Source organism: Grampus griseus (genome assembly GCF_964374135.1).
Source record: "Grampus griseus genome assembly, chromosome: 7".
NCBI lineage: Eukaryota > Metazoa > Chordata > Mammalia > Artiodactyla > Delphinidae > Grampus > Grampus griseus.
This window is the reverse complement of record NC_139001.1, coordinates 108,938,931-108,963,139: the sequence shown is the minus strand read 5'-3', so window position 1 is coordinate 108,963,139 and position 24,209 is coordinate 108,938,931. Positions and strand designations below refer to the sequence as shown.

Here is a 24,209-nt window from a genome sequence, read left to right as displayed (position 1 = left end):
GTGGGGCATATATGAAAAGACAAAAAGGCAGGTGCCTTGGAATGAGTGCAGCCTGCCCACTGATAAGCCATCAGCTCCAGCTACTCTCCAGGTAGGTCTCCGTCCTCTGGTGCTGTGTGCCTTCTCTGAGCTTGGGGGTGGAGGGGATCATGCCCAGGGCCAAGTGCAGTGGCCACATCCTGGTTACATACGCTGAGTGACTGATCTGTGCCCAGCTGATGGAGGGCATTGGGGGTCAGAGCTCATCAGACCCAGTCCCTACCCCTCAGGAACCTCAGTTGGAGGCTGTGGTTCTCCAACTGAGCATCAGGTCCACTCAAAGGCAACCACAATTCCATGCAGGTGTTGTCACTTCTCAACCTGGGGTCTGAGCAAGAAGTGATTCTTCCCCCCAAAGGATCATAAACTCCTCTCCCAGCTCCTATTATCCCCACGGCCAGGAGGAACACAGTGGATGCTGAGTTAGTGAAGAATTGGGTCCCAGAGTGCCTTCTCTTCACTATTACAGAATGACATTTGGGGGGTGGGTGCTAGGTGTGTGAGAAAGGCAAGCACAGGATTCTGGGGAGCCTAGAGGAGGGTCACTTAACCCTGCCTGAATTCAATGGGTGGAAGAAGGCTCTCTGGAGGAGGAAACAGGTGAGCTGGGTCTGAAGGGTGAGGAGGGGTTGTCAGGTAGCCAGGTGAGGAAACTAGGCTAGGAAAGTTCGGTATGTCTGTACATGTCCTCGGGAAGGACACATTCAAAGCTCCAGTGCCTGTCGGAGCCTGTACGGGCATGGGTGGGATGAGCTGGGCAGCTCCTCTCCATTCAGGTGTCTGTCTGCATCCAGTATGCTCAGGAGGCGAAACATGCAGCTGTGCCCACAATTAGCTTTTAGGCATATACGATGAACCTGAGTAGAAGAAGAGGTAGGAGGAAAAGACAGGAAGAAAAAGAAAAATTTGCCATGAGGAAAGGAGGAGGAATCTGAGGCAAGGGAAGAGGTGGTTCTGGGCAGAGTTCCGGTTGCTCTACATCTTCACCAAAGATTGGTGCTGTCAGTCTTTTTAGTTTTAGCCATTTTGGGGAGTGTGTCGTGTTAGCTCATTGTGGTTTTAATTTGCATTTGCCTAAAGACTAATGAAGTTTAGCGTCTTCTCATGTGCCTATTACCACCTTCTTTGGCCAAGGGTTTCTTCAAATCATTTGCCTTTCTTTTTCCTGTTTTTTCTTTAATGTTTTTTTTTTTTTTAAAAATGGATTGTTTGCCTTCTTCTTATTGAGTTACAGTAATTATTTATATATTCTGGATCCGAGTCCTTTGGTAGATATACATATCATGGGTAGTTTTTATCTGAGGGGATTACTTCTTCATTTTCATACAGTGTCATGGTGTCTTTAGAAGAGCAGAGTTTTTAAATTTCAAAGAAGTTCTATTTATCAATTTTTTTTTCTTTTTTTTTTGGAGTACGCGGGCCTTTCACTATTGTGGCCTCTCCCGTTGCGGAGCAACAGGCTCCGGACGCGCAGGCTCAGCGGCCATGGCTCACGGGCCCAGCCGCTCCGCGGCATGTGGGATCTTCCCAGACCAGGGCATGAACCCGCGTCCCCTGCATCGGCAGGCGGACTCTCAACCACTGTGCCACCAGGAAAGCCCTATCAATTTTTAATGGTAGATTAATATTAAAACATACCAAAATTTGGAAATTAACTCATTTAACCAACCCATGCTTGGACATTTAGGCTGTTTCCAACTTTTCACTATTTTTCTTGTAAGGAATGTCATTGTACTTATAACTGTTTCAAGGATAGTCTCAGACGCATCTTAGGGTGCAAGGGTTTGTAAAGCTTTTGTTATACACTCTGAAAATGCTTTCCTAAAGGGTTCCTCATACACTGTAAATGAAGTCCAGTTTCAAGGAACTGGCCAGTCCTCTTAGTATTCCTTCCCAGAGCTTGCTAGTTTGTTCATAGATAAATGAAACTTTAGAAATGCTTAAAAACATACATGTGCAATCTTGTCATGACACTTTGTTTAGTAAACCATTTTTTCCCCTAGATAATACAAAGACAATTATAATAAATTTCCAGTGAGCATTTCCAAAGGCTGGCATCTTACTTCTAAAGGAACTCAGCCATGATTTTTTGAAGGATTGCTGGGCAAAGGGCTATTTGCTTTTCTGTACCTCTGTTGACCCATCTCTAAACCTGGCAAAGGTCAGCCTACTCTGTCTCACTAACAAAGAGGGCCACAAACCAGAGACACTGTTCCTGACTCTCAGGACAGGATGTCATGATAGTAACCATTTGCTGAGGCCACTAAGCCCCGGGCAGGGACTGCTAGGTTACCTCTAATCCTCGGCAACAGCCTTGTCTGGTGATATTCTTGCTTCAATTAAAAGGAGCAGTGACTGGCCCAGTTTCACACCACTAAGAATCACAGAGCTGGGGCCTTTTGGCTCTGAAGCCTATGTTGCTGTTGTCATGTTTTTGGTCTATTACCTTTCAGCCACACCATAGACCACACACAGGTCAACAAATGTTTAAAGACATGGGGGAGGAATACAGGGAAGTCTATTATCTTAAACATTTTTTTGCTCTTGGAGATTTCATTTGCCGGTGGCCAAAGGGAGTTACTGGTTTTTGCTGGAAGCCTTGGAAATATCCTGGGGCTGGTTGGTGGCCCGGTGACTGGCCTGTTCCCCAGCCCCTCCTGCATGTCTTGGTTAAAATGAATGATAACTGGAGCTGACCATCTGGGTCATTAGGTTTGGAAGCAAGTAGGTGGAGCCTGGAGACAGGTCCCCTTTCAGAAGGTCCCCTGGAGGGCTGTCTTCCTTTCTCTGCAAAGGTCCCCTCCAGGATAGTGGACATGCTCGGGAGAACAGATGGGTATCAGCACTGAGGACCAGCTTGAGCCCAGGCTGTGAATGGCATGTCCTTAGCTTCTTTCCACCTGTATTCTGAACGCCTACTCCTTAACTAGGTACTCGAACGTCCCAATTTGCCCAGGACAGTCCTGGTTTAGGTCTAATATTCCAGTGTCATTGTTTTTTCCCACTTTCCCTCAAAACTATCCAAGTTTGGACATTTCACCTTAATTCAGATGGGCCAGATAGAGGCACTCAAGAGAAACTCTAACTTGAGGATACTTCCGTTAGGGATTTACCAGGGTTGTCTCTCAGAAGGACATTATTTTGATAACGATATATCAGTCATGACAACTGCAGGTGACCTCACATTGGCTTTAGCAAGAAAACAAATGTATTGGTTGGTTTAGTTGGATAGTGGGAGGTGGGGAGTGGGCAGGATTCAAGCATGACTGAAACCACGTTCTCAAACAATATCATTATGTCTGTCTCTCTGCCTCTGTTTCTCTCTCTGTCTCCGTCTCTCCAACTCTCAACTCTTGTTGACTTCATTTGCTAGGCAGGATCTTCAACATGGTGACCAAGCTGACTTCTGGAGGCTCCACACTTACATCTCGTGTATTAGCAACCCCAGCAGAAAAAGGAACTTCTGTGTCCTACAGGCATATTTTCCTACAAGGCCAGGGAAGACTCTTATTGGCTCTACTGGGGTCATGTGCTCATCCCTGAGCCAATGGTTATGGCCTGGGTGAATGGCTCACCTGGGGTATGTATGCATCATGGTGCAAGGGACAAGGCAGCATCAAAAAAGAAGGACAATTAGCTGGGCAGAGTAAATTTATAGCATCTGCTACTCACTGTACAGAGCCACCATTTACAGTCACTTCTAATATTCCAGGAGCTTTATATATATTGTTCTTTATTTCCACAACAATCTAAAGAGTGTAATATACCTGCATATTGCAGATGATGCTTGAACAGTTTAAATGACATACCCAAGGATGGGCAAGTGGTAAACTGAGGAGCTGACTTCTGACTCTAGGTCTGACTGGTCCTCCTACAATGTCATGGTGGCATTTTACACTTGGAGGGAGTGAGGATAATTTGAGCCAGGGGCCCTTCTTGGACACCATATCACACATATGCTGCCTGAAATAATGCTTCTGGAAAGACATATCCCCTTTTGGTTCTGCCTGTAGAATCTTCTGCATCCTCCCTGCCTCTCTAAAAGATGAAGCCTGCTGTCCCAGGACGAAGGTATGAAGATGGTCTGTTCCCCATTCTGGAGATGGCCAGATGCTAGGCGATCCCAGCACAGGACCTAGCAGCCTTTGGGTAAACCTGTCTTCTTCAAGTCTCTACCTGTAAGAGAATGGCACAAAGTTCTACTGCTACTGAACACAAGATTACTCTGACTGTCAAAAGAGTATAAAGCAAAAATCTTGCTTTGTAAGACAGAATGACGCTGGTGATGCTGAGAGTCATAGTGCCATCGCAGAGCGTCTTACTCAATTCTTGAAGGATAGAGGGAAAACATCACGCAGTGCTCTTTTTTCTCCAAGGGACAGGAGGACTTCCCTTTGCCCACCTGAGTCCTTCATGGTTTAAAAAATCATTGCCCCAGACCTCACTGTTCAGACATGCAGACCAGCACATACGGCACACACTCTTTCACAGTGTGGTTTCCCAACCAGTGTCCCAGGGAACAGTTTCCTCATTTCAATTTGTGTTTTTAATAGCATTTCTTTCTGATGACAAAAATAGTATACAAAAAAATTTGCAAAATAAAAAAGGAGGAAGGGAAAAAAAGACCAAACCCATGCCGAACTGCTCCACCCAGAGATAGCAACCACATTTGTTTTTTTAAAATTAAAACAAAAATTTTAATTAAGTGTGGTTGAGTTACAATGTTGTGCCCATCTCTGCTGTACAGCAAAGTGACTCAGTTATCCACATACAGTTTTTTATATTCTTTTCCAGTATGGTTCATAACAGGACGCTGAATAGAGTTCCCTGTGCTCTACAGTAGGACCTTATTGTTTGTCCATTCTCTGTATAATAGTTTGCATCTACCAACTCCAAACTCCCAGTTCATCCCTCCCCCTCTCCCCCCGGCAACCACAAGTCTGTTCTCTATTTCTGTGAGCCTGTTTCTGTTTTGTAGATAAGTTCATTTGTGTCATATTTTAGATTCCACATATTAAGTGATATCATATGGCATTTGTCTTTCTCTTTCTGACTTACTTCACTTAGTGTGATAATCTCTAGGTCCATCCTTGTTGCTGCAAATGGCATTATTTCGTTCCTTTTTAAGGTTGAGGAGTATTCCATTGTATACATGTACCACATCTTCTTTATCCACTCATGTGTCGATGGACATTTAGGCTGTTTCCATGTCTTGGCTGCTGTGAATAGTGCTGCTATGAACATAGGGGTGAATGTATCTTTTTGAATTATAGTTTTGTCTGGGTATATTCCCAGGAGTGGGATTGCTGGCTCATATGGTAATTCTAGTTTTAGTCTTCTGAGGAACCTCCATACTGTTCTCCATAGTGGCTGTACAGACTTACATTCCCACCAATAGTGTAGGAGGGCTCCCTTTTCTCTACACCCTCTCCAACACTTGGTATCTGTAGACTTTTTAATGATGGCCATTCTGACTGGTGTGAGGTGGTACCTCATTGCAGTTTTGATTTGCATTTCTCTAATAATTAGTGATGTTGAGCATCTTTTCACGTGCTTACTGGCCATCTGTATGTCTTCTTTGGAGAAATTTCTATTAAGGTCTTCTGCCCATTTTTCAATTGGTTGTTTGTTTTTTTGTTGTTGAGTTGTATGAGCTGTTTGTATATTTTGAAGATTAAGCCTTTATCTGTCGCATCATTTGCAACTATTTTTTCCCATTCCATAAGCTGTCTTTTAGTTTAGTTTTTTTTTTTTTTTAATGGTTTCCTTTGCTGTGCAAAACTTGTAAGTTTGATTAGGTCCAACCTGTTTATTTTCATTTTTATTTCCATTGCCTTGGGAGACTGACCTAAGAAAACGTTGGTACAATTTATGTCAGAGAATGTTTTGCCTATGCTCTCTTCTAGCAGTTTTATGCTGTCATGTCTTATGTTTAAGCCTTTAAGCCATTTTGAGTTTATTTTTGTGCATGGTGTGTACCAACCACATTTGAATATCAGTTGGGACTATACTGTTGTAGAATTTAATATACTGTATTATTCTATTAACAACACATTAGAGCATTTCCCCATCACGAAAAAGTGGAAGTGTTATTGTTTTGGTAAACATTTCATGTTTGCCCATACTGTAGTTTAATCATAGCTGGTAATAGGCCTTTGTGCAGAGGCCTGGGGTTGGGCTTTGGAGAGCTGGAGGGATGCAGGGGCTGGGAGGTCTGCGCTAAAAGGACAGAAGGAAAGGTACACCAATAATCCGTCAGATATTTGCTTGTCTGCTCGTTTATTCCTGCCTCGATATTTGAGGGCTCTGCTGGGCACCAGGCTCCCCTCCCTGTTCTCCTGTCAATGCCCACTTCAGGTTGTTAACATCACCCCCTCAAAGAGCCTTCCACCACCCCCAGACCCCATGAAGCCCCTGCAACAGTGAACTTTCGAGGGAGGGGCTTCGTTGCTGGCACCACTGGCAGAGCTGAGCCCAGACTGGTACTCAGTAGGTGCTCAGAAACGTCTGGAGACTGAAAGAGAGAGTGAACGCGAAGAGTAACAAGAACAATATAATAATAGCCAACGTATTGTCAATTTTGTACTATTACAATGGGATGCATATCTTTGTGATGAAAGCTTTGCTAAAATTTTATATTTCCTATACTTGGGATTCTAGGGTTGAAGCATATGGGTATTTTGATGATTCTTAATATATACTGCCAGATTACTTTCCAGAAATTCTGTATCTGTTATACTCTCAGAAGCAGTATGTGAGAGTATCTGTCTCTCTGGTTTTAACTTAAAACTTAAAAAACTTAAAAAACTTAAAAAACGATTTGCTGATTTGATGAAAGTGAGGGCAGGAACGGTATCTCATTGATTTAATGGACAGTTTTTTTTTTTTCCTTCTTCTGGTAAGACTGAACTTCTAAAAAAAATTATTTATTTTTTTTGGCTGTGTTGGGTCTTCGTTGCTGCACACGGGCTTTCTCTAGTTGCAGCGAGCGGGGGCTACTCTTCGTTGCAGTGTGTGGGCTTCTCATTGCGGTGGCTTCTCTTGTTGCGGAGCATGGACTCTAGGCGCCCGGGCTTCGGTAGTTGTGGCTCGTGGGGTCTAGAGTGCAGGCTCAGTAGTTGTGGCACGTGGGCTCAGTAGTTGTGGATCGTGGGCCCTAGAGCGCAGGCTCAGTAGTTGTGGTGCACAGGTTTAGTTGCTCCGTGGCATGTGGGATCTTCCCGGTTCAGGGCTCGAACCCATGTCCCCTGTACTGGGAGGCAGATTCTTAACCACTGCGCCACCAGGGAAGCCCAAGACTGAACTTTTAATACCTATGTATTGATTATTTGAATTTCCAATTTTGTGAACTGTCCATTTGTGCCATTTGCCCATTTATTTGTAGAAATCTTAATGTTTTTCTTATGAATTGTGAGTTCTGTTTTATTTTCAAAGATATTTCTTTAGTTTCTTACACTTCAATTTTTTATGTCAACTTTCTTTTCAAAACGGAAATAATTTTTTTCCTGATGGTGAAAACAATGGACTATCTTGGTAAAAAGTAAGACTAGAGAAAACCATAAAGAAGAAAGTAAAAATCACCTACATTCCTACCCTTTGGCCTATACTAACATTTTTTGAGCATTTCCTTCCAAACTTTTATCCTGTGTGTTGACGGTATTTTTTGAGGTTTAAAAAAATTGAATTTTTGCGTACCCTCAAACAAGCGTTTTTTTAAGTCAATACTTCCTCCAATGGTTTTGTGCTTTAAAAAGTCTTTCCAATCTAGAGATCTGATAAAGAATTATCTTTTTTAAAGATAAGAGCTGTGCGTATTTTTTAGTTATGAAGGCAACATAGCATATTACAGAATATTTAGGAAATTAAGGGGAAAAAATCAGCCATCATGCCTTGATTGTGGCACATCTATTTCCTTGTGCATGGTTCTTTCGAGTCTTTTATCATGAGCACTTACTTTTATGTTGTTGCAGGGAGAGGGCATGCACGATTTCCTATCATCTCCTTTTCACTCATAATTATACTTAAGCATTGTTTTCATGTTGCTACACAATCTCTGTAGTTGTTTAAAATGATCCTCTAATGGTCTCTCTGGTCACTGTGCTGTCTAGCTAACCCTATCCTGCTGATAACCATTTAAGTTGCCTCCAATTTTTCTGTCAAGTGGTATTTTGAAACACCAAAGTCCAGCGAAGCAGAATCTCCCACTGTTCCCTGGAGGCTGACTGTAATATGATTTGACTTCTGCTCATTTCCTCCTTTCCTCAGAGGAGGACTGGAAGAAATCGCTCTTAGAGAATGGTTAGAAGAATGCCAAACATAAAATTAGGAGGAGAGGGACCATGAGGTGAAAGCTTGATGAGCTTTTAGGAGAAAGCTGCCTTAGAAACTGCACTGTTTAGGTTTTGTTCTTGTAACTCAGGAATCGCGCATGAGTTTATTATAATAATAATTCTGACAAAATGCCTTCCCCTCATGCAGTGCTTGGTGCTTTTCCTGGTATGCAGTTCTGCGTATCAGCTGAGGGCCTTAGTGCTGGAGGGCCTGGGTCTGAATCTCTGCTTATCTCTTTGACCTTCAGCAGCTGCAGAGCCTCAGTCTGTCTTTCTGCAAAAAGGAATCATAATAGGCCCGGAGGACTGAAGTCCTGAGCACTCTTGGGGAAATACCAGAGGAGTAGCCAGAGAGGTTGCAGAGGAGCCTTCCCGGGGAGCACAAGCCAAACCTTTTTTTCCTGGGCCTCGGTTTCTCCATGAGTATGGCAGGCTTGGTGTATGGTCTGCAAGAGCCTTTCCTGCTCCTCCCAGAAGCCTCCAGGGGACCCCTGCCCTGGCTCCTGCCTGGGTGCTGGACATGTCCAGTCCTCTTCAACAGGGCCTCCAGGACTCCCCTCAGCATTCAACTCAGCCCACAATTCCTGGGACACACCCTGACTTCCAGGACAGCAAAGTGCTGTGGCGTCCTTCCAAGGCCCTGACATGATTTTGGGGAGGGGTGTGGGTGGGATCAGTAAACCCAAGGCATATTTATTAATTTTGAACAAGTGTCATTGGTCTGTTGGCAAAGTTGTCATCGGTCGGTTAGCAATAACCATATCTTCTCTTTGAATAATGACAATTACTCATTTTTCTTCCAGCAGGGCATAGGAGACCACCCAGTGTATAGTGGTTGGAGAGCCTGGGATGTGGAGTCAGAGGTCTGACTCCAGGCCTCTCTGTGCCTCGTTTGCAAAACGGGAGAAATACTAGCACCTACTTCATCGGGCTGTCCTGGACACGGACCGAGATAATGCCTGTCGATGAGGCATTTAGCAGAGTTCCAGGCACACAGGAAGGCTCAGTACTGTTAGGCTGCTGTTATTATAATAATTATCTGCAAATTAGAAAACCGAGCGCCTGGTTGGCAAGGGACTAGGCAAGGGGAACAGTTCACAGGTGGCGCCCTGAGAGCCCAGGTCGAGAAGGGTGAACCTAGAGGCCAGGAGGAGGCCGAGCGTCGAGAGGGGGGGCCAGAGGTGAGCCCCGGGAAGGAGAGGCGGCTCCGGCTGGGCTGCGCGCTCCAGCCCGGGCTCCCTGATCGCCACACACTTTATCTTTGATTTTTGAAAGCACCCTTCTCCTCCATCTGGCCTCCTTTCCGGGGCTGCGGAAAGGAAAGATGGCCCGCGGCGGCGCCGGACCTGGGCCTGTCGTATTCGTCCCAGCCCCGGAGCGGTGTCATCGGAGGGTCCCGGGAGTCCCGCTCGCCACCTCAGCCGCGGCGACGGTGGCCGCCGCTCCCTCCTCGCCGGCCGAGCGGTTCCGGCGCCCGGGTGGCCCTTTAAAAGGCCGTGTCTTGTCCGGAGGGGGCGGGCGGGGGGCGCTGACCGCCGCCTGAGGCCCGGCCCCTCCTCCCTCCCCCTCCCTCCGCCAGTCCGTCCCTCCCACGGTCCCCGTGTCGCTCGCTAGCTCGCTTGCCGGGCGCACGCTCCGCCTCCGCCAGTCGGCTCGGCGGTCTAGTGCGCGGCGTGGAGCGGGAGCCCGGGCCGGACGCGCGGCCGGGGGCCGGGGCTGGGGGCTGGGTAGATCGGCGCCAGCCACCGGGCAAGCCTGAGCCGCAATGGCTGAGATGGGCAGTAAGGGGGTGACGGCCGGGAAGATCGCCAGCAACGTGCAGAAGAAGCTCACTCGCGCGCAGGAGAAGGTGAGAGAGCCCGAGACCCTGCAGCCGCGCCGTCCGGACACCTGTCCCCAACCCCCTGCGCCGGGGGCTGGTCCTGACCCCGGGCCGGGCGCTGTCACCTCCAGACGAGCGCTGCCGAGGGCCTTCGGGGGTACACAGGCTGCGCCCCCCGGCGCTCTGGGTGCCCTTTGCCGTCCGCGTCCTCCGTCTCCTTTCACCCCCGGCGGGGTGCAGGAGAGGGCGCAGCTGTCCCTTCACCCCCACCCCCGCCACCGCCGCCGCTTTGTATCTTCGCGGCACCTCTGCAGAGGAGCGGCGGCCCCCGCTCTTCTCCGGGCGCGAGGTCCAGGCTCATCCCGCCTTGGAGGCCGAGGCCCAGAGGCTGGGAGGCGAGGTGGCGCCCCTAGCCCTCCGGGACCACTTGAGCCCTGCGGGCGGGGCCGGCGCTGGGGCGAGGGGGGTCTGCCCCTTGTCCCCAGGGTCGCTTAGTTCCGGGAATCCCGAGGCTGCCCCTCCGCTCGCGGGTGCTTGCGCGCCGACTCCAGGCCTCTGAGCGCTTCCTGCGCTCGCCGTTCCCTCCTCTCCACCCGCCGCTCCACCTTCTGTCCCCATGGGCCGAGGGAGGGGTCAGGTTTCCCTTCCCGAGAGGTGCCTGCGGCCTGGAAGCTCCGGCCCGGCTCCCGGGGAGCAGAGAGCTGCGCACCCCTCGAGAGGTGCCCTCGCCGGAGCAGGGGCTTCGTGTTTCCGGCCGCGGGGGGAGAGGGTGGCGGCTCTGGCTTTGGGAGCCCGCGGCCGGGGTGGGGAGCCGGCCCGGAGGAGGGGCGGCAAGCCGCCGGGGGTGTGGAGGGCCCCGCAGGAAACCCGACCCCTCGGCGCGGAGAGCCACTGTTTGCAGCCGGGGCTTCCCGTGGCCCTCGGACTGTGCAGGAAACGCGGGATTGGGCGGCAGGGGTCCGCGCCCGCCCGGCTTGCTATCCCTAGCCGCCTCTGGTTTATTGAATTGGATCACGCCAGCTGCTGACGCCACTTCCCCTGCCGACTCCAACTCTGAAATCTGAGATTGCAGAATCAGTGCTGCTGCCAGGGTGGCCCCCCAGTGCTCCCCTGGCCGGGTCTGTCCCCTCTGCCGCCCGATCCCGGAGACCGGCTGGCCTTCCCCCGCCAGGCTTCTGGCTGTTTATAAACAATGACTTTTGCAGCCGAGACCTGCGGGCTCCCTAAGGATGCAGCCACGTGACAGTGGGGGTGGGGGTCGGGGTGAGAGCGGCGGCGGCCTCTGGAGCTTCCCCCGCGCTTCCCTCCGAGTCCTGCAGCTCATCCTTGCGGTCCCGGGCTAAGGAGGTAGGTGGGTGGCGTAGAGGGAAGGGCCCTCAGCCAGACTCCAGATCTGGCCTGTCCCAGCTGTCCTCCTCCCCTCCCCAGGGCGGGACGAGGGATTAGAGTACCACAGATAGCTGGCTGGGGGCTGGGAAGGCTTCAGTCGCCCAGGTTGGGGGGAGGGGAGGGGCAGATGCCTCTGCCCTTGCTCCCCTCCCACGGCTGGGTAATCCATTTAGGTGCCTGGAGCCGGCAGCTCTGGGTCTAAGCCTGCTTCCTGCCCCCGAGGGGCTGAGGAAGATGAATGGGAAGCCTCGGGAAGGCAGAGGCAGTTTCCCTGCCCCCAATCCAGTGACGCCTTAGTCTTCCCCGGCTCCCCTTTGCTTTTGCTGTGTCCCCGTTGCCCTACTTGCCTTGTTTCTGCAGCAGCATCTTTCAGTAATTTCAGGGGCAGTGGGCATGGGCTGTATCCCCTCCGTGTACATGGCGAGAGGTCATCATTGACCCCACTGAGCGCCCCCCCCTTAGCCTCTGTTCTGTGGCCGTGGGCAGTTGGCGGACAGCTGGTCAGCTGTGGATGCTGGCCTTGGCCAAGGGCTGGCCCTGCCCGAGCCTGGGCCTCATGGGACTGGAGTTGCTTAGCGTTCTTGCTGTTCTCTGCCCCGTGGGCTCTGGTTGGGAGGTCTTCCCCAGCGGAAGCCAGAGGGGCACCACGGGCGTCCTGGCCGAGTCTGGGGAAGTAGCCTCCCCTGTCGGCCCAGCTGCAGCCCCCTCCCAGGAAGCCCGATGACTTGACCCACACCAGTCTCTCTCCTCTGCCCTCCGGAGGCTCAGAGTCCGCGATGCCGCCTCGGTGCCGCTGACCTGGCTATCTCCTCGGCATCTTCAGGTGGCCCTCAGGACCGTGTCTAACTCGCAGTGGCAGTGGTCTCATAGGCACCCAGCCCCACCCTGCCTTGGTCAAATCTATGAGTAAAGGGGCAATTCCAGTGGTCCTGTTGCCACGGCAGGGTATTTCCTGAGCAGGGACAAGCAGGCGCTTGGGTGGAGGGCCTAGATTGTATCTGCATAGGAGGAAGGGCCCCCATCTCTCCTCTTCTTTTCCGCACCCTCCATTTCCCCCCGTGTCTTCTCTGCCCAGTCGTCCACCAGGATTCAGAGGGGGACGGTGAGGTGTGGGACAGCTTGCCCGCTGGTGCCCGTGGAGCCAGCTCTCCTGTCCCCCAGCTCAGTGACTCCCCGCTGGACCCTGGCATTGCCCACTGACCCGGCAGCATCCACCACCGGTCTGGGTGCTCCCTGGGGCTTGGGCAGATCCGTGTGGGCACCCAGCATTCACCTGGCCCCAGCAGGTGCAGAGTGACTGTTACGAAAAAACAAGGGCGTTTGGGGGCTTGGCTTGGGAGCCCTGACGCAGGCTCTGGGTGAGCTGATTTGTCCCGTGTGTGCTCCTTGGCCTTCCCTCATTCAGCGAATCCCGCCTGCACCTGGACCTGTGCTGTGTGCCTGAGCCTGGGCTGAGCCCGGGGTGCTGCGGGGAGCAGGGTGTATGTGGCTCTGGCCGGCGTGGAGCTTACTGTAGTAAGGTCCTGAGGCCTCTGGAGGAGGAGGGTGTGAGAGGGTGTGAGACCACAGCGGAGGGCTCCCCGGGGTCCGCCAGCCAAGCATGGCACGGTCACCGCTCACCTCCCAGTCCCCAGCTGCCCCCAGGGTACTCGGGTGCAGAGCATGTGCCTGGAGTTCGGACCCAGGTACCATGAGGTCATCTTCCCGTCGCGTTTGGCTTGTCGGATCCTCTATAAATGACTCTGTCCATTTTTGGGCCTCGGTAGGTGGCTGAGCAGAGCCAAGTTGGGGTGGAGCCTGGGTCAGATGACAGAGAAGATTAGGGCTGGTGGGATGGGTCCCAGGGGTGATGGGACGGTTGGGGAGAAGGGACAGGTGAGGTGGGGGTATGCTCTGGCCTGCTTGCCCCGAGGTCCACTGCCCAGTAGTCCTCACGGGGCATGCATGAGAGAGGCCGGCCTGTGCTGGTGGAGCCGGGCCCACGGAGGGCGCAGGGGAGGAGGCTCTGCCCACTGTCTGCCCCACCCCCCACCCCCGCCGCCACCCCGCCACTGGCCCGGCGCTGCTGGGAGTGGGGAGGCCTGGCCCCGAGGGGCAGGGCCTGGGGCTGTCCGAGCACGGAATAGCGCTGGCGTGTCACAGCAGATGCTCCCTAGAGGGAAGGTGCAGTGGCAGTTATCCATGGGACCCCGACACATGGCCATGACGGGGCCACACTCATCTGGGTGGTCAAGGCCTCCCGTGCCGTAGCCACGGAGGCCTCCTCAGTAGGAGCCAGGGCTTTGCAACCGGTTCTTACGCTCACGGTGGCCTTGAGAGTAGCCACGCCACACAGAGGGCAGGGGGCAGGGAGCCCGCCGGGTCTGCTGGACGGCCTCTGAGGCCCCGGGCCCTGGTCAGCAGTGGCTCTCCTCGGCCCCGACTTCCCACTGTCCTCCCCATCGGGGTGTCTGTCTCGCCCCTGAGTGTCCTCTCTCTTGTCCCCTCCCATGTTGGCTTTGCCTCCATCACTCTGTACCTCCCTGCACTGTGTCTCTTTCCTCTGAGCTTACACAAGTGTTTCTGCACCTCTCCAGGCTCGGATCAGCTGCTCCCTGAACCCGAGTTATTTATGTAGGTGGTTCATCTTGCCGGCACTGGAGAGAAGGCTCCTGAGCTAGGTGGCATCTCTGGGTGGGGTGTTTCTGGGGGCTCGGTGGACGTTTAGCTGAGGCCTGTGGGTGTGGGGAGGTTGCAAGCGTGACCTCCAGACTTCCCGGGCCCCGGCGGGCCGGGGTGGGCTGGGCCTCACCCCACTCCATCGAGCCTGCTGGCTCGTGGCAGGGCCCAAAGCAGGCTGTTTCGCCCAGGTCGGCTCACTGGGCTGTCTGGGGCCTGGGGAAGGTGTTCCCCGGGGGCGGGGGGAACAGCTGTGGGTCAGGGTGCCTGTGGAGTGGGGGAGTGAGCCGCTGGTCACCCAGGGAAGGGGTGGGGTGTGTCAGGAGCGGAGAGGGGTGCCTGGGCCGTCGATTTGGGTTGGATGTGATCAAGTCTTGAATGCCGGTAGGATCTGTGGATCCTGTGGACTCTCAGAGAGGCTGAGGCCTCGACTCTTCACCCTCCTTCTTCCGCAGATGACCTCGCTGTGTCCCCTTCTCACCTTCGCTCTCTGGCATTGCCCAGGCCCTTGCGCCTGGATGAGGCGATCTCTGCCCAGCTCGCCCCTCACCAAGTTGTGCTTCTGTCCCCCCCTTTCTGCCTTAGCCCGGCCTTGCCTGGGCTTTTGCCATGAGGTTCTAGAATCCCTGGGTCCTACCCAGGGGCATGTCAGAGACAGACCCCGGGCATGGACTCGGCAGGCAGCAGGTGGGGATCCTGGGTTCCCCTGACCAGCCGGGACCTTGGGCAGATGGCAGGACCCTCCTGAGCCCAGTTTCTTCATTTGTGAAGTGGGAGTAATACTGGTTCCCCTTCACACGCCCGTTGTGGAGAGTAGGGCCTTGGACAGTTGCCCGTCACACAGCAAGTGCTCAGTGGGCAGAGCCGCACGATGACCCAGAGACCTCCGTCCCTGCCAGGCCCTTGTCCCAGCCCTTCTCCCTGGAGTGTCCATTACAGGCCTCTGCAGACAGCTAATCCCTGCTGAGCCCTTGAAGGATCAGGGTTTGTAATGTTGTCCCAGCCCAGGGTGATATGTGTGCGTGTGTGCGTGCGTGCGTGTGTGTGTGTGTGTGTGTGTCTGTGTGTGTGTGTGCAGGGGAGCGGCGTGTGGCGGGGGAGGGAATTGCACAGTTCCGGGGTTGGGGCGGGAACTGGACTCATATGCACGTAAGTCCGGTGGCCCTGGGTAAGTGTTCCCCCCTCTCTGGGCTTCACTCTGGCCATCTGTAAAGTGATCACGGGGTTTGCTTCTTCATTTACTTGAAAAACCCACTGTGTGCTGGGCACCATCTTGGTTCTGCAGGGCTGAGCAAAACCAAGCTGCTGCCTGCCTGATGTCTCGTTGGGGGAGACACTCAGGAAACGAAAAGTCTGGTGGCAGGTAGATACAAGAGCAGGGCAGGTTTTCCTCCGTGGAATGTGATGGCTCAGATCAGCCCTTCCTGAGCATTCCAGGGCCGGGCGCTCACATGGTGCAAGGGATTGGTTTGGGCAGAGGCTGAGCGGAAGGTTCTGGCTCCAGGTGAGAGGGCCTCTGGGGGATGATGCCTTCCTGTTTGATGTCACCCTGCTATGTGGTTTTCTAAAGCTCCTTTTTTTTTTGCGTGGCATGTGGGATCTTAGCTCCCTGACCAGGGATTGAACCTGTGCCCCCTGCATTGGAAGCATGGAGTCTTAACCACTGGACCGCCAGGGAAGTCACTAAAACTCCTTTTTTGGCAAGTCTCCTTTTGGGATTAAAAATGCAAAGAAAAGGACACCAGAGCTGAAGGCACTGACAGTGCAGGCCAGGGCTTCTTTGTGGGCAGGGGCTCTCACCCAGGATGTAATAGGAGGTGGGAGGGGCCAATAAAAGAGGAGGAGGGAGACACCAAAGATGGCCCATCCCGGGGAGGACCACTTAAAAGATTTTCACTGAAGCAGCAACTCAGGGTGGTGGCAGCCACTCTCTAGCGAGCTGGGTTTGAATCCCTTCCCACACGTTACTACCTTTGGGCAGGTCACATTGACCTCTCTGAGCCTCAGTTTCCTCAGCGGAAGTCAGTGGTGAGAGCCACGGAGAACGCTGTGTGGATTAAATGGACACAAGTGAAGGGCAGGGCTGGTGGTTGTTGTACCGGGGATGGGGCATGCCTCGTGGGACCTGGCTGGCATCTGGGGCTCCTGGGGCCTCCCCAAAGAGGCTGCCACCTCCCAAAGAGGCCACATGGTTCTGGACCGGGCAGCGAAGCTGGCTTAGTGCTAAGGGCTGGCAGGGGTCAGGGCTGGGGAATTGAGAAGAGAAAGGCAGGTCTTCCTGTCCCAAGGGAAGCCTTTGTCAAATATTAGCTTAAAAATAACCTGGTTTGGGGGCTTCCCTGGTGGCGCAGTGGTTGAGAGTCTGCCTGCCGATGCAGGGGACGTGGGTTCGTGTCCTGGTCCGGGAAGATCCCACATGCTGTGGAGCGGCTGGGCCCGTGAGCCATGGCTGCTGAGCCTGTGGGTCCGGAGCCTGTGTTCCGCAATGGGAGAGGCCACAACAGTGAGAGGCCCGTGTACCACAAACAAACAAACAAAAAACCTGGTTTGTTGCACACCTGCTGAGTGCCAGATGCTTGGTGAAAATTCTCATCCACACTGCAAGCAGGGGAGGTCATTATGATACCCATTCAGCAGATGAAGAAACTGAGGCTCAGAGCAGTGGTGTGACTTGCCCATGGGCTGTCCTGGTCCACTGTCCGGGGTGCTACCTCTTCCTTGGTGAGTAGGCCCTCAGGCCAGGGGGAAGGCCCAGATCATGCAAATAAGATGCGGATCTCTATCCAGGAGGGAAGGCCTGTCTCGGGGGGCGGGGTGTCATTTGACAGATTTTTGTCCCAAAATGTTCCCCACCATTAAATTAGATCTGGGGCTGCTTGTCTGCCCCTGGGTCCCCACGTGGGGTCTAAGCTTATACTTTGGGATGTGGCCTTTCTGTTTTGGGGGTGTTTGGTGGGCCCTGGGGTGAGGGGACAGCCTGGGGTTTCCTGAGGCAAGTCTAGGGACAGGAGTTCATACCTGCAAGTGAGGACAAATGAGGTGATGTGTGTGTGTTTTCCCAAATATGAAAGCTGCATCTGCTTTACTCAATATGAAGGAACACCCTTTATCCTGAGATTGTATCTACTTTTGTTCATATTGTTGCAACAGTGTTCCTTTTATGAAATGATGGTAATTCTGGTGGTTTCTTAATGTTTTGGGGGAGGAAATAGTCATAATGCTGACCGCACCCCCCCTTCCCGCAAAACACACACACACACACACACGCAGGCACGCCCACACACACACACATACACACTGGCGGAAAAAAACACACGCGCGCGCACACACACACACACACACAGGGAAGATTTTCCTGGTGTGGAATCTAAAAGTCTGGGGCCCAGTGCCCTGGGGCAGTTTGCTGCCCACCCTGTGGACGGGCCGCCTGGAGCCAGGGTGTTGTTGGCTGCTCTCCTGGGTCCAGGCTTGAAGCAGGCCCGTGGTGGCCTGGGGCAAGCCCCCTAGAATATCTGCTCCACAAGAGTGGGTCCTGCCTGCTGCAGTAGCGGTGGTGCCCCCAGCTCTGCACACAGTAGGTGCTCAGTGCTTCCTTGTTGACGGGATGCTTGGATTCTTCAGGCAGGTAGAGGCAGGCTGATGGCTGGCAGAGGTCCGGGAGGCCCTGGGTTCAGGGTGTAGGGTGGGAGGGGGAAGGGCGATGTGGCTGCTGGATTTCAGGCCCCCCGAGAGCACAGGAGGCATCAGAGCCCAGGTCTTGGGGTCAGGTGCAGGGGGCGCATCCGGCCCTGGCACAGGCCATTCCGAGGGACCCCTGGGCATTGCTGCTTAGAACCTTCTCCGGCGGTAAAATGTCTCGGGGCTGTGATGGTGCTACCCTGAGCCTGGGGCTGCAGTGCTTGGGCCCAGACACTCGAGTTCTCAGGAGTGGGCTGGGGCCCTGCTGGGGAGCCCTCCTTGGCTTCGGGCCGAATGCCAAAGAAGGGTTGGCCTGGGCCGTCTGCAGGGGTCCTCCTCTGACCTGAGAAAGCGTTGAGGTGATCGGGGTGCCGGGGATCCCTGACCTGGGGGTCTGTGTGATTTGCTAGACCTGAGACTCGCTGCTGCCCTCAGACCCACTGGGGCTTGCTGTGGGCTGGGCCTCTTCCCTCTGCCTTCTGGACCTCACCTTCAGCCCCAGTCCCTGACCCCAGGTCCCAGTGCCACGGCAGAGGGGGTGGGGTTGGGGCCACAGCGCTGGTGGACGGTGGGTTTGGAGCCTCGGGGTGGGCAGCCTTGGGTGCTGAGACCTGTCCATGGTGCCCCTGGGAGTGGACATTTGTGCCCTGTCCCCCCCATGCTGTGCCTGGGGTGACCGGCTGGGTCTCTGCTGCTGTCCCTGCTCTGTGGACAGGGGGCGAGCTTGCAGACGTCTCTGCCTCTGCAGTGCAAGGGCCGCAGTAAGGCGGGGGCTGAGCCCCAGGGGCTGGGAGTGAGTGGGCAGCAGCCAGCAGCAGCCACCGCAGTGCTGGGGGGAGGGACTTGTCGCTGTTGTCACTGCCAGTGGAGCTGGGGCTCTCGGGCCCTCAGAGGCCCTGCAAGCCCCCACCCCCATCCTGGAGCCCCCAGGGCACCTTTGTAGGGACATCAGAGCTGGCTCCTCGCTTTAGATGCCTGGACTTCTGGCGCTGAATTAGCTCTTCTTCCCCTTGTCATTCTCTCCTTCGTGGCCTGCCCATTGTGGGCCAGAGGGCTGAGGTCTGAGGGCTGAGGGCACTGGGAGGAGAAGAGCTGGCCCCTGCCCTCCAGGAGCTCCCAGCCCCATACCCAGTGCTCATCACAGCACTGGGGGGAGGTGAGGGGAAGGACACTGGGGTCCTGAGGAGCCTCCCATCAGGCCTGAGCAGTCAGGGAAGACTGCTTGGAGGAAGTGGCATCTCCTCTTGAGGGAGTGACCTGGGTTAGGTTAGAATCCAGCTGTGCCCAGGAAGGTACGGGGGGGGGGGTCTGGGGCAGGGCTGCCATCCTGGAGTCCACTCCATCAGGGCTGGGGTCACAGCCTTCCTGGAAAGGCTGCTGTACGTCCTGTACCTCCTCCCAGTATGTGCCAACCTGCTTCTCTCTGCTTTGAGGCCACAAGGTGACACTGCGGAGGGGATGACACTGCCAAGCCTGTCGAGCTGGACAGCTGGGAGGGGTCAGTGGGCCAGCTCACCCCTGTTCAAGGCACCCCAGTGTGCTCCGCCCTTTGAGGCCAGACCAGATGGCCAAGTGGGGGGTCTCCTAGGTCTTGGATCAGAGCCGGGGAGGGTCCTCAGAGGACGAGGGGTCATGCCAGCTGGTGGGAACGCTGGCTCGGAGTGCAGACTGCAGGGCGAGGAGTGCACGGCCGTAAGGTAGCATTGTGTGCATGAGTCTCAGGGCCAGTGGCTGGCTGGTGAGGGGTCCAGGGCTCCACCCAGGCCTCTGCTTGAGGAGCTTTGCAGGGGCCGTGGGGCTGGAAGGCGGCTGGGGTGACGGGAGCGCCTTGCCAGCCCTTTTTCCGACAGCTGCTGCTACTTTCTTTGGACCTTTTGGTCACCTCGGCCTCTCCCCAGGACTGCGACCAACATGCTGGAGCCCTGGCGAGCCGGGTCCCGTCGCTGGGCACTGAGGACAGATCTGGCCCAGGGAAAGCTGGCCTGAGGGGTCTCCCTGCTGCTCCCACCCCAGCCGCATGTGGCCGCCCCTACTTCTCTGCTCCGAGACGGCATCACCTCTCTCAAGTCGTGTCCTCCAGCCTGTCAATAACTATCTCGGGGCCAGATGTGGGTGATGGAGTGGGTGAGGGTGCTGAACTGGGCCCAGGATCCCTGGCAGGTGGGCAAGAGTCAAAGAGAGATTGAACAAGGGAAGGGGAGGAAGGAGGTTGGGGTGAGTGCAGGAGAAAAACAGACCTGGACAGAGAGAAGGGAGCATGACCCCAGTGACCACCCACCTGCCCTGGGGTCCTGGGCAAGTCACGCCCTCTCTGAGCCCCTATTTCCTCCTCTGTAAACGGGACTGGGAGTTCCTGCCCACGGGCTTGTGGAGAGGGTCCAGGAGGAAGGAACATGATCAGTGCCCAGTGCCTGGTGGTGGTGGAGGAAGTGATGCCATCAGTGCCTGGCGGGGAGGACGCACAGGTTCTGTTCCAGGGAGCATCTTGGGGAACCCCTGGGAACCCGCAGGTAGGGACCATTCTGGCTTTTGTGTTCTGATGACCGGATTCTTGAAATTGAACTGCAGTGCATTTTTGTTTCCTTTCTTTCCTGCATAGGCTGAAAACACTAAATCGGGAGGGGTGGTGTTGCCTCCCCCAGGAGGGAAGCCAGAGCCCCCCTGAGCCGGAGCTTGATTGAATGGGTGGGGGGAGGGCAAACAGTTCCAGGTGGGCTGGGTTGAGGGGCCTAATGAGGGGAGGGACCTGGGGACATAGGTGAGGGGTCTCCCATCATTCATTCATTCGTTCATTCGAGGAACCCGATGCACAGCAGAGACAGCTGGGGCTTGAGAGATGTGGGTTGAACCCTGGCTCGGCCACCGAGCCTCAGTTGCCCACCCAGGACCTGGGAAGCATGAGATGCCCCTCCCAGTGAGGGAAGGTGAACTCCAGGACTCCTGTAAGTGATAATGGTGGAGCTGAGTTCTGCTGGGTCCCGCTGGGTCTGGATGATTCTGGAGGGGAGGTCAGGGTTAGCATCTCCGTGGCATTTTGCGGTTTACTGAGAACCCTCCCACTTGCTGTTTTTCATTTGTTCCTCTCAGTGACCTATGAGGTCGGCGGGACTGCATTATGGTTCCACTTGGCAGATGAGAACACTGGAGCTCAGGGAAGCCCTGGGATTTCCTCCCTCCCAGTCTTGGACTTGGCCCCAGGTTGGCCTTTCCTGGGAGCTGCCACCGCCATCCCTGAGCTGGGAGAGGGTGGTTGGAGGATGCTTGGAAGAGATTCTTGTAGTGCAAATGTGAATGCTGAAATGTTTTCCATTAATAATCAGTGGGTGGGGGGCTTCCCTGGTGGTGCAGTGGTTGAGAGTCCGCCTGCTGATGCAGGGGACACGGGTTCGTGCCCTGGTCCGGGAAGATCCCACGTGCCGCGGAGCGCCTGGGCCTGTGAGCCATGGCCGCTGGGCCTGCGCGTCCGGAGCCTGTGCTCCACAACGGGAGAGGACACAGCAGTGGGAGGCCCGCGTACCGCAAAAAAAAAAAAAAAAAAAAAAAATCAGTGGGTGGGGGCTACTTTCGTGGGGCGAACACCTGGGGAGCGTTATGTGTGTGTGTGCGTGTGTGCGTGTGTGTGCGTGTGTGTGTGTGTGTGTGTGTGTGTGTGTGTGTGTGTGTGTGTGTGTGGTGTGTATGGGGGAGGGGCGCTGGCCTGCTAGAGGAGAAGGTGACCCTGCAGAGCCACCTTGGGACTTTCCACATGGCCCCTGGGATCCCCCATGACTCTACCAGGCAGGTGGGGGAACCTGGCTTCATGCAGGAATCACTGGACTCCAGAGGGTCAGGGTCGGATGTGGAAGGAACTGTCCTGACTTGACTCCCAGGGGCAGCCTCAGGTAGAGAGAGACCTGGGTGCAGATTGAAAACAGAGTTGGGGAGGGAGGGGAATCCCACGGCGGGGGAGGGGAGGGGAGACTTGAAGAGGAGTTAATGGCCAGAAATACAAGTGGAGTTGATCTAAACGGAGAAATAGAATCCACAATTAATTGGGTGCATTTGCTGAAGCTGGGACAGGATGAAAATATGTTGTTTGAAATATAAACTAAGCCAGGAGCTAGTTTATAAGTTGTGTGTGTGTTTGTGTGTGTGTCCCTGCCACCCAGGCCTCCTGGTGGAGGGGACCATGGGCCTGGCAGGGGCCACAGCCAAGGGGGGTCCTGGGCCCTTCCTGTGGGTCTGGTGGACCAGGTGGGGGCCATCCTGGTACTGCACTGAGGAAGCTGAGGCGTGGGTGCAGGGCTGCAGGGCCGCCTGGGAGAGCTGAGTCAGCACCCTGGGAAACCCATGGTCAGCAGCAGGACAGAACCTGATTCCTGCGTCCCAGCTTTGAGTCAGTGCACCGTCGGGTCACGCTGTCCCACTGTGTGCGCTGTTGGTGGAGGTGAGAGACCAGGAGAGGCCACACCCACATCCTGCAGCCCGGATCCGAGCTCCTGCCCCCTCCCCTCCACTGGGGACTTGGGCCAGTTACTCTCGCCTTCTTATTTCGATTTGCTCCTCCATACAATGGGATGACCGTCCTCCCTGCTAGACCCGAGTCTTCAGTGGTGGAGGCTGGTCCCGCTGTGAATGTGTGATCCTGACACCCTCACACAGTAGGCACTTAACGCTGAGTTGGGCTGTGAGGCTCCCGTGCACCAGGGATGGAAAAGGCTTCTCGGAGCATCTTACATAGCGTGGCAGATGGAAGGCCCACGTTCAAATCCCAGCCCTGCTCCTCCCAAGCGCTTGACCTTGGGCAAGTTACCTGTCCCCTCTGAGCCTCAGTTTCCCCTCATGTGAGGATTTAACGGGGGAAGAGGTGTCTCCATTTCACAGCCGAGGACACTGAAGGTTGGGGTTCCAGCTCTCGGGTTGGGTAGGGGTACTGAGGCGCCTTGGCGGGCGTGGGGTGTTCAGCTGTGCCCATGCCCTCCGTGTGTGTCCAGCTGGGCCATCCTGCCCAAGTCCGGGCCAGCCTTGGCCCAGCAGTGGTGGAGCCCTCCAGGCTCAGCTTGGGATCCAGATGGTGAGGCCTCGTGGGAGGAAGGAAGGGGAACGTGTTGCCCAGAGAGGGCCCGGCAGGGGCCAGGTGACACCGTGGACCCCTTCCCACCACTTTTAGGCCTCCCCCGACCCCTATTCCGTCTCCCTGTAAGCAGCAGGAGTGCTTCCAGCTTTTAGATGCTCCAGAAGTGTCCAGAGCTGCAGCATGGGCTGGCCAGGAGCCGACCTCCTGGGGTCTGGGGCTGGGCATCCACCCCAGGCCATGCCCTGCACTGCTCTTTTCTGCTCTCCTCCTTTGGCACATTGCTGAGATTTTGTGTTTTTTTTTAAAAAAGGAAGTGGGTAACTCTGACTGCCAGCTCAGCTTTCCCTTACTGTTGAACTGTGTTTCTCCTGGGAAAGCGGGCCCTGGGGGAGGAAAGGGACAGGTGGGTGTGAGCAACCTCTGCAGCAGGCCCAGATGGTGAGCTGGCACTGGCTGTGATTTCTGGGGGCCAGGGCCCTCTTTTGTGGGTGGGTGTGGGGAGTCTCTGCTACCCCTCCGTGTCCACACTGCCTCAGCTCTTCTCAGGGAGGGACGTGGGTCAGACCCTGAAGACCTCCTTAGCAAGATAGACTCCAGGGCTGATGCTCTGTCCCAACCCTGGGAAGTCAGAGATGGAGGGGCCTTTTGCGCTCACTTGGTCCTTACCTCCCGCCTTTCAGGGTAGAGGTGGGACCCTGGGTGGGGACCTGCCCAGACCTCTGGCGGCCCCTGCATTGTCCCCTGTGGTCTCCGGGCTGGCAGGGGGAGGCCCCAGCGCCTGTCCCCCGTGTGCTGATTTCCTGCATCTGCTGGGCTGGGAGGACCAGTGCCTCCCCCTCAGGCCCCTCCCTGCCCACAGTATTTCTCTACCCCGCCACAGCCCAAGACCAGTTGTGCAGGGTTAGCAGGAGGGAGCCTGGGAAAGCCCCCTTGCCCGCTGACAGTCAGCGCCTCTGCCAGGGGCGGGGCCACCACCGGACTCCCACTCTGGGCCCCTCTTGTTTCCCGCACCCTGGTCTTCGCCCTTGCTCTGACTATGCTCCCCTCCCGCCCCTCCCAGCCCCCTCGCAGCCTTCCCCCAGCCCCTGCTCTAGTGGAAAGCAGTGGCACTGGCCCTGGCCCCCTCTTCTGCTCTGGGGCCCTGTACCAGTGAGTCCCCAGCCTTTGATTCTGCATCTGCAAAGTGGGGGGTCCTCACAGGTAGTGGCAACTTGGAATCAGGCCAGGGCTGCGTTAG

At 55.1% G+C, this 24,209-nt stretch overlaps 1 protein-coding gene across 17 annotated transcripts in view; it reads left to right on the top strand.

Annotated features, from left to right (window-relative positions):
- Positions 1-9,969: 9,969 nt before the first annotated feature.
- BIN1 (bridging integrator 1) overlaps positions 9,970-24,209 on the top strand; it is a 55,765-nt gene continuing 41,525 nt past the window's right edge. For 16 of the 17 annotated variants that reach the window (XM_082657769.1, XM_082657781.1, XM_082657780.1 and 13 more), the window contains exon 1: positions 9,970-10,218. In XM_082657769.1, the coding sequence (XP_082513895.1) occupies positions 10,135-10,218 (84 nt within the window). In that variant the 5' untranslated portion in view covers positions 9,970-10,134. Of the gene's footprint in view, positions 10,219-14,115; positions 14,194-24,209 lie in introns of those variants that run through there. The other variant, XM_082657782.1, reaches the window with a different exon arrangement.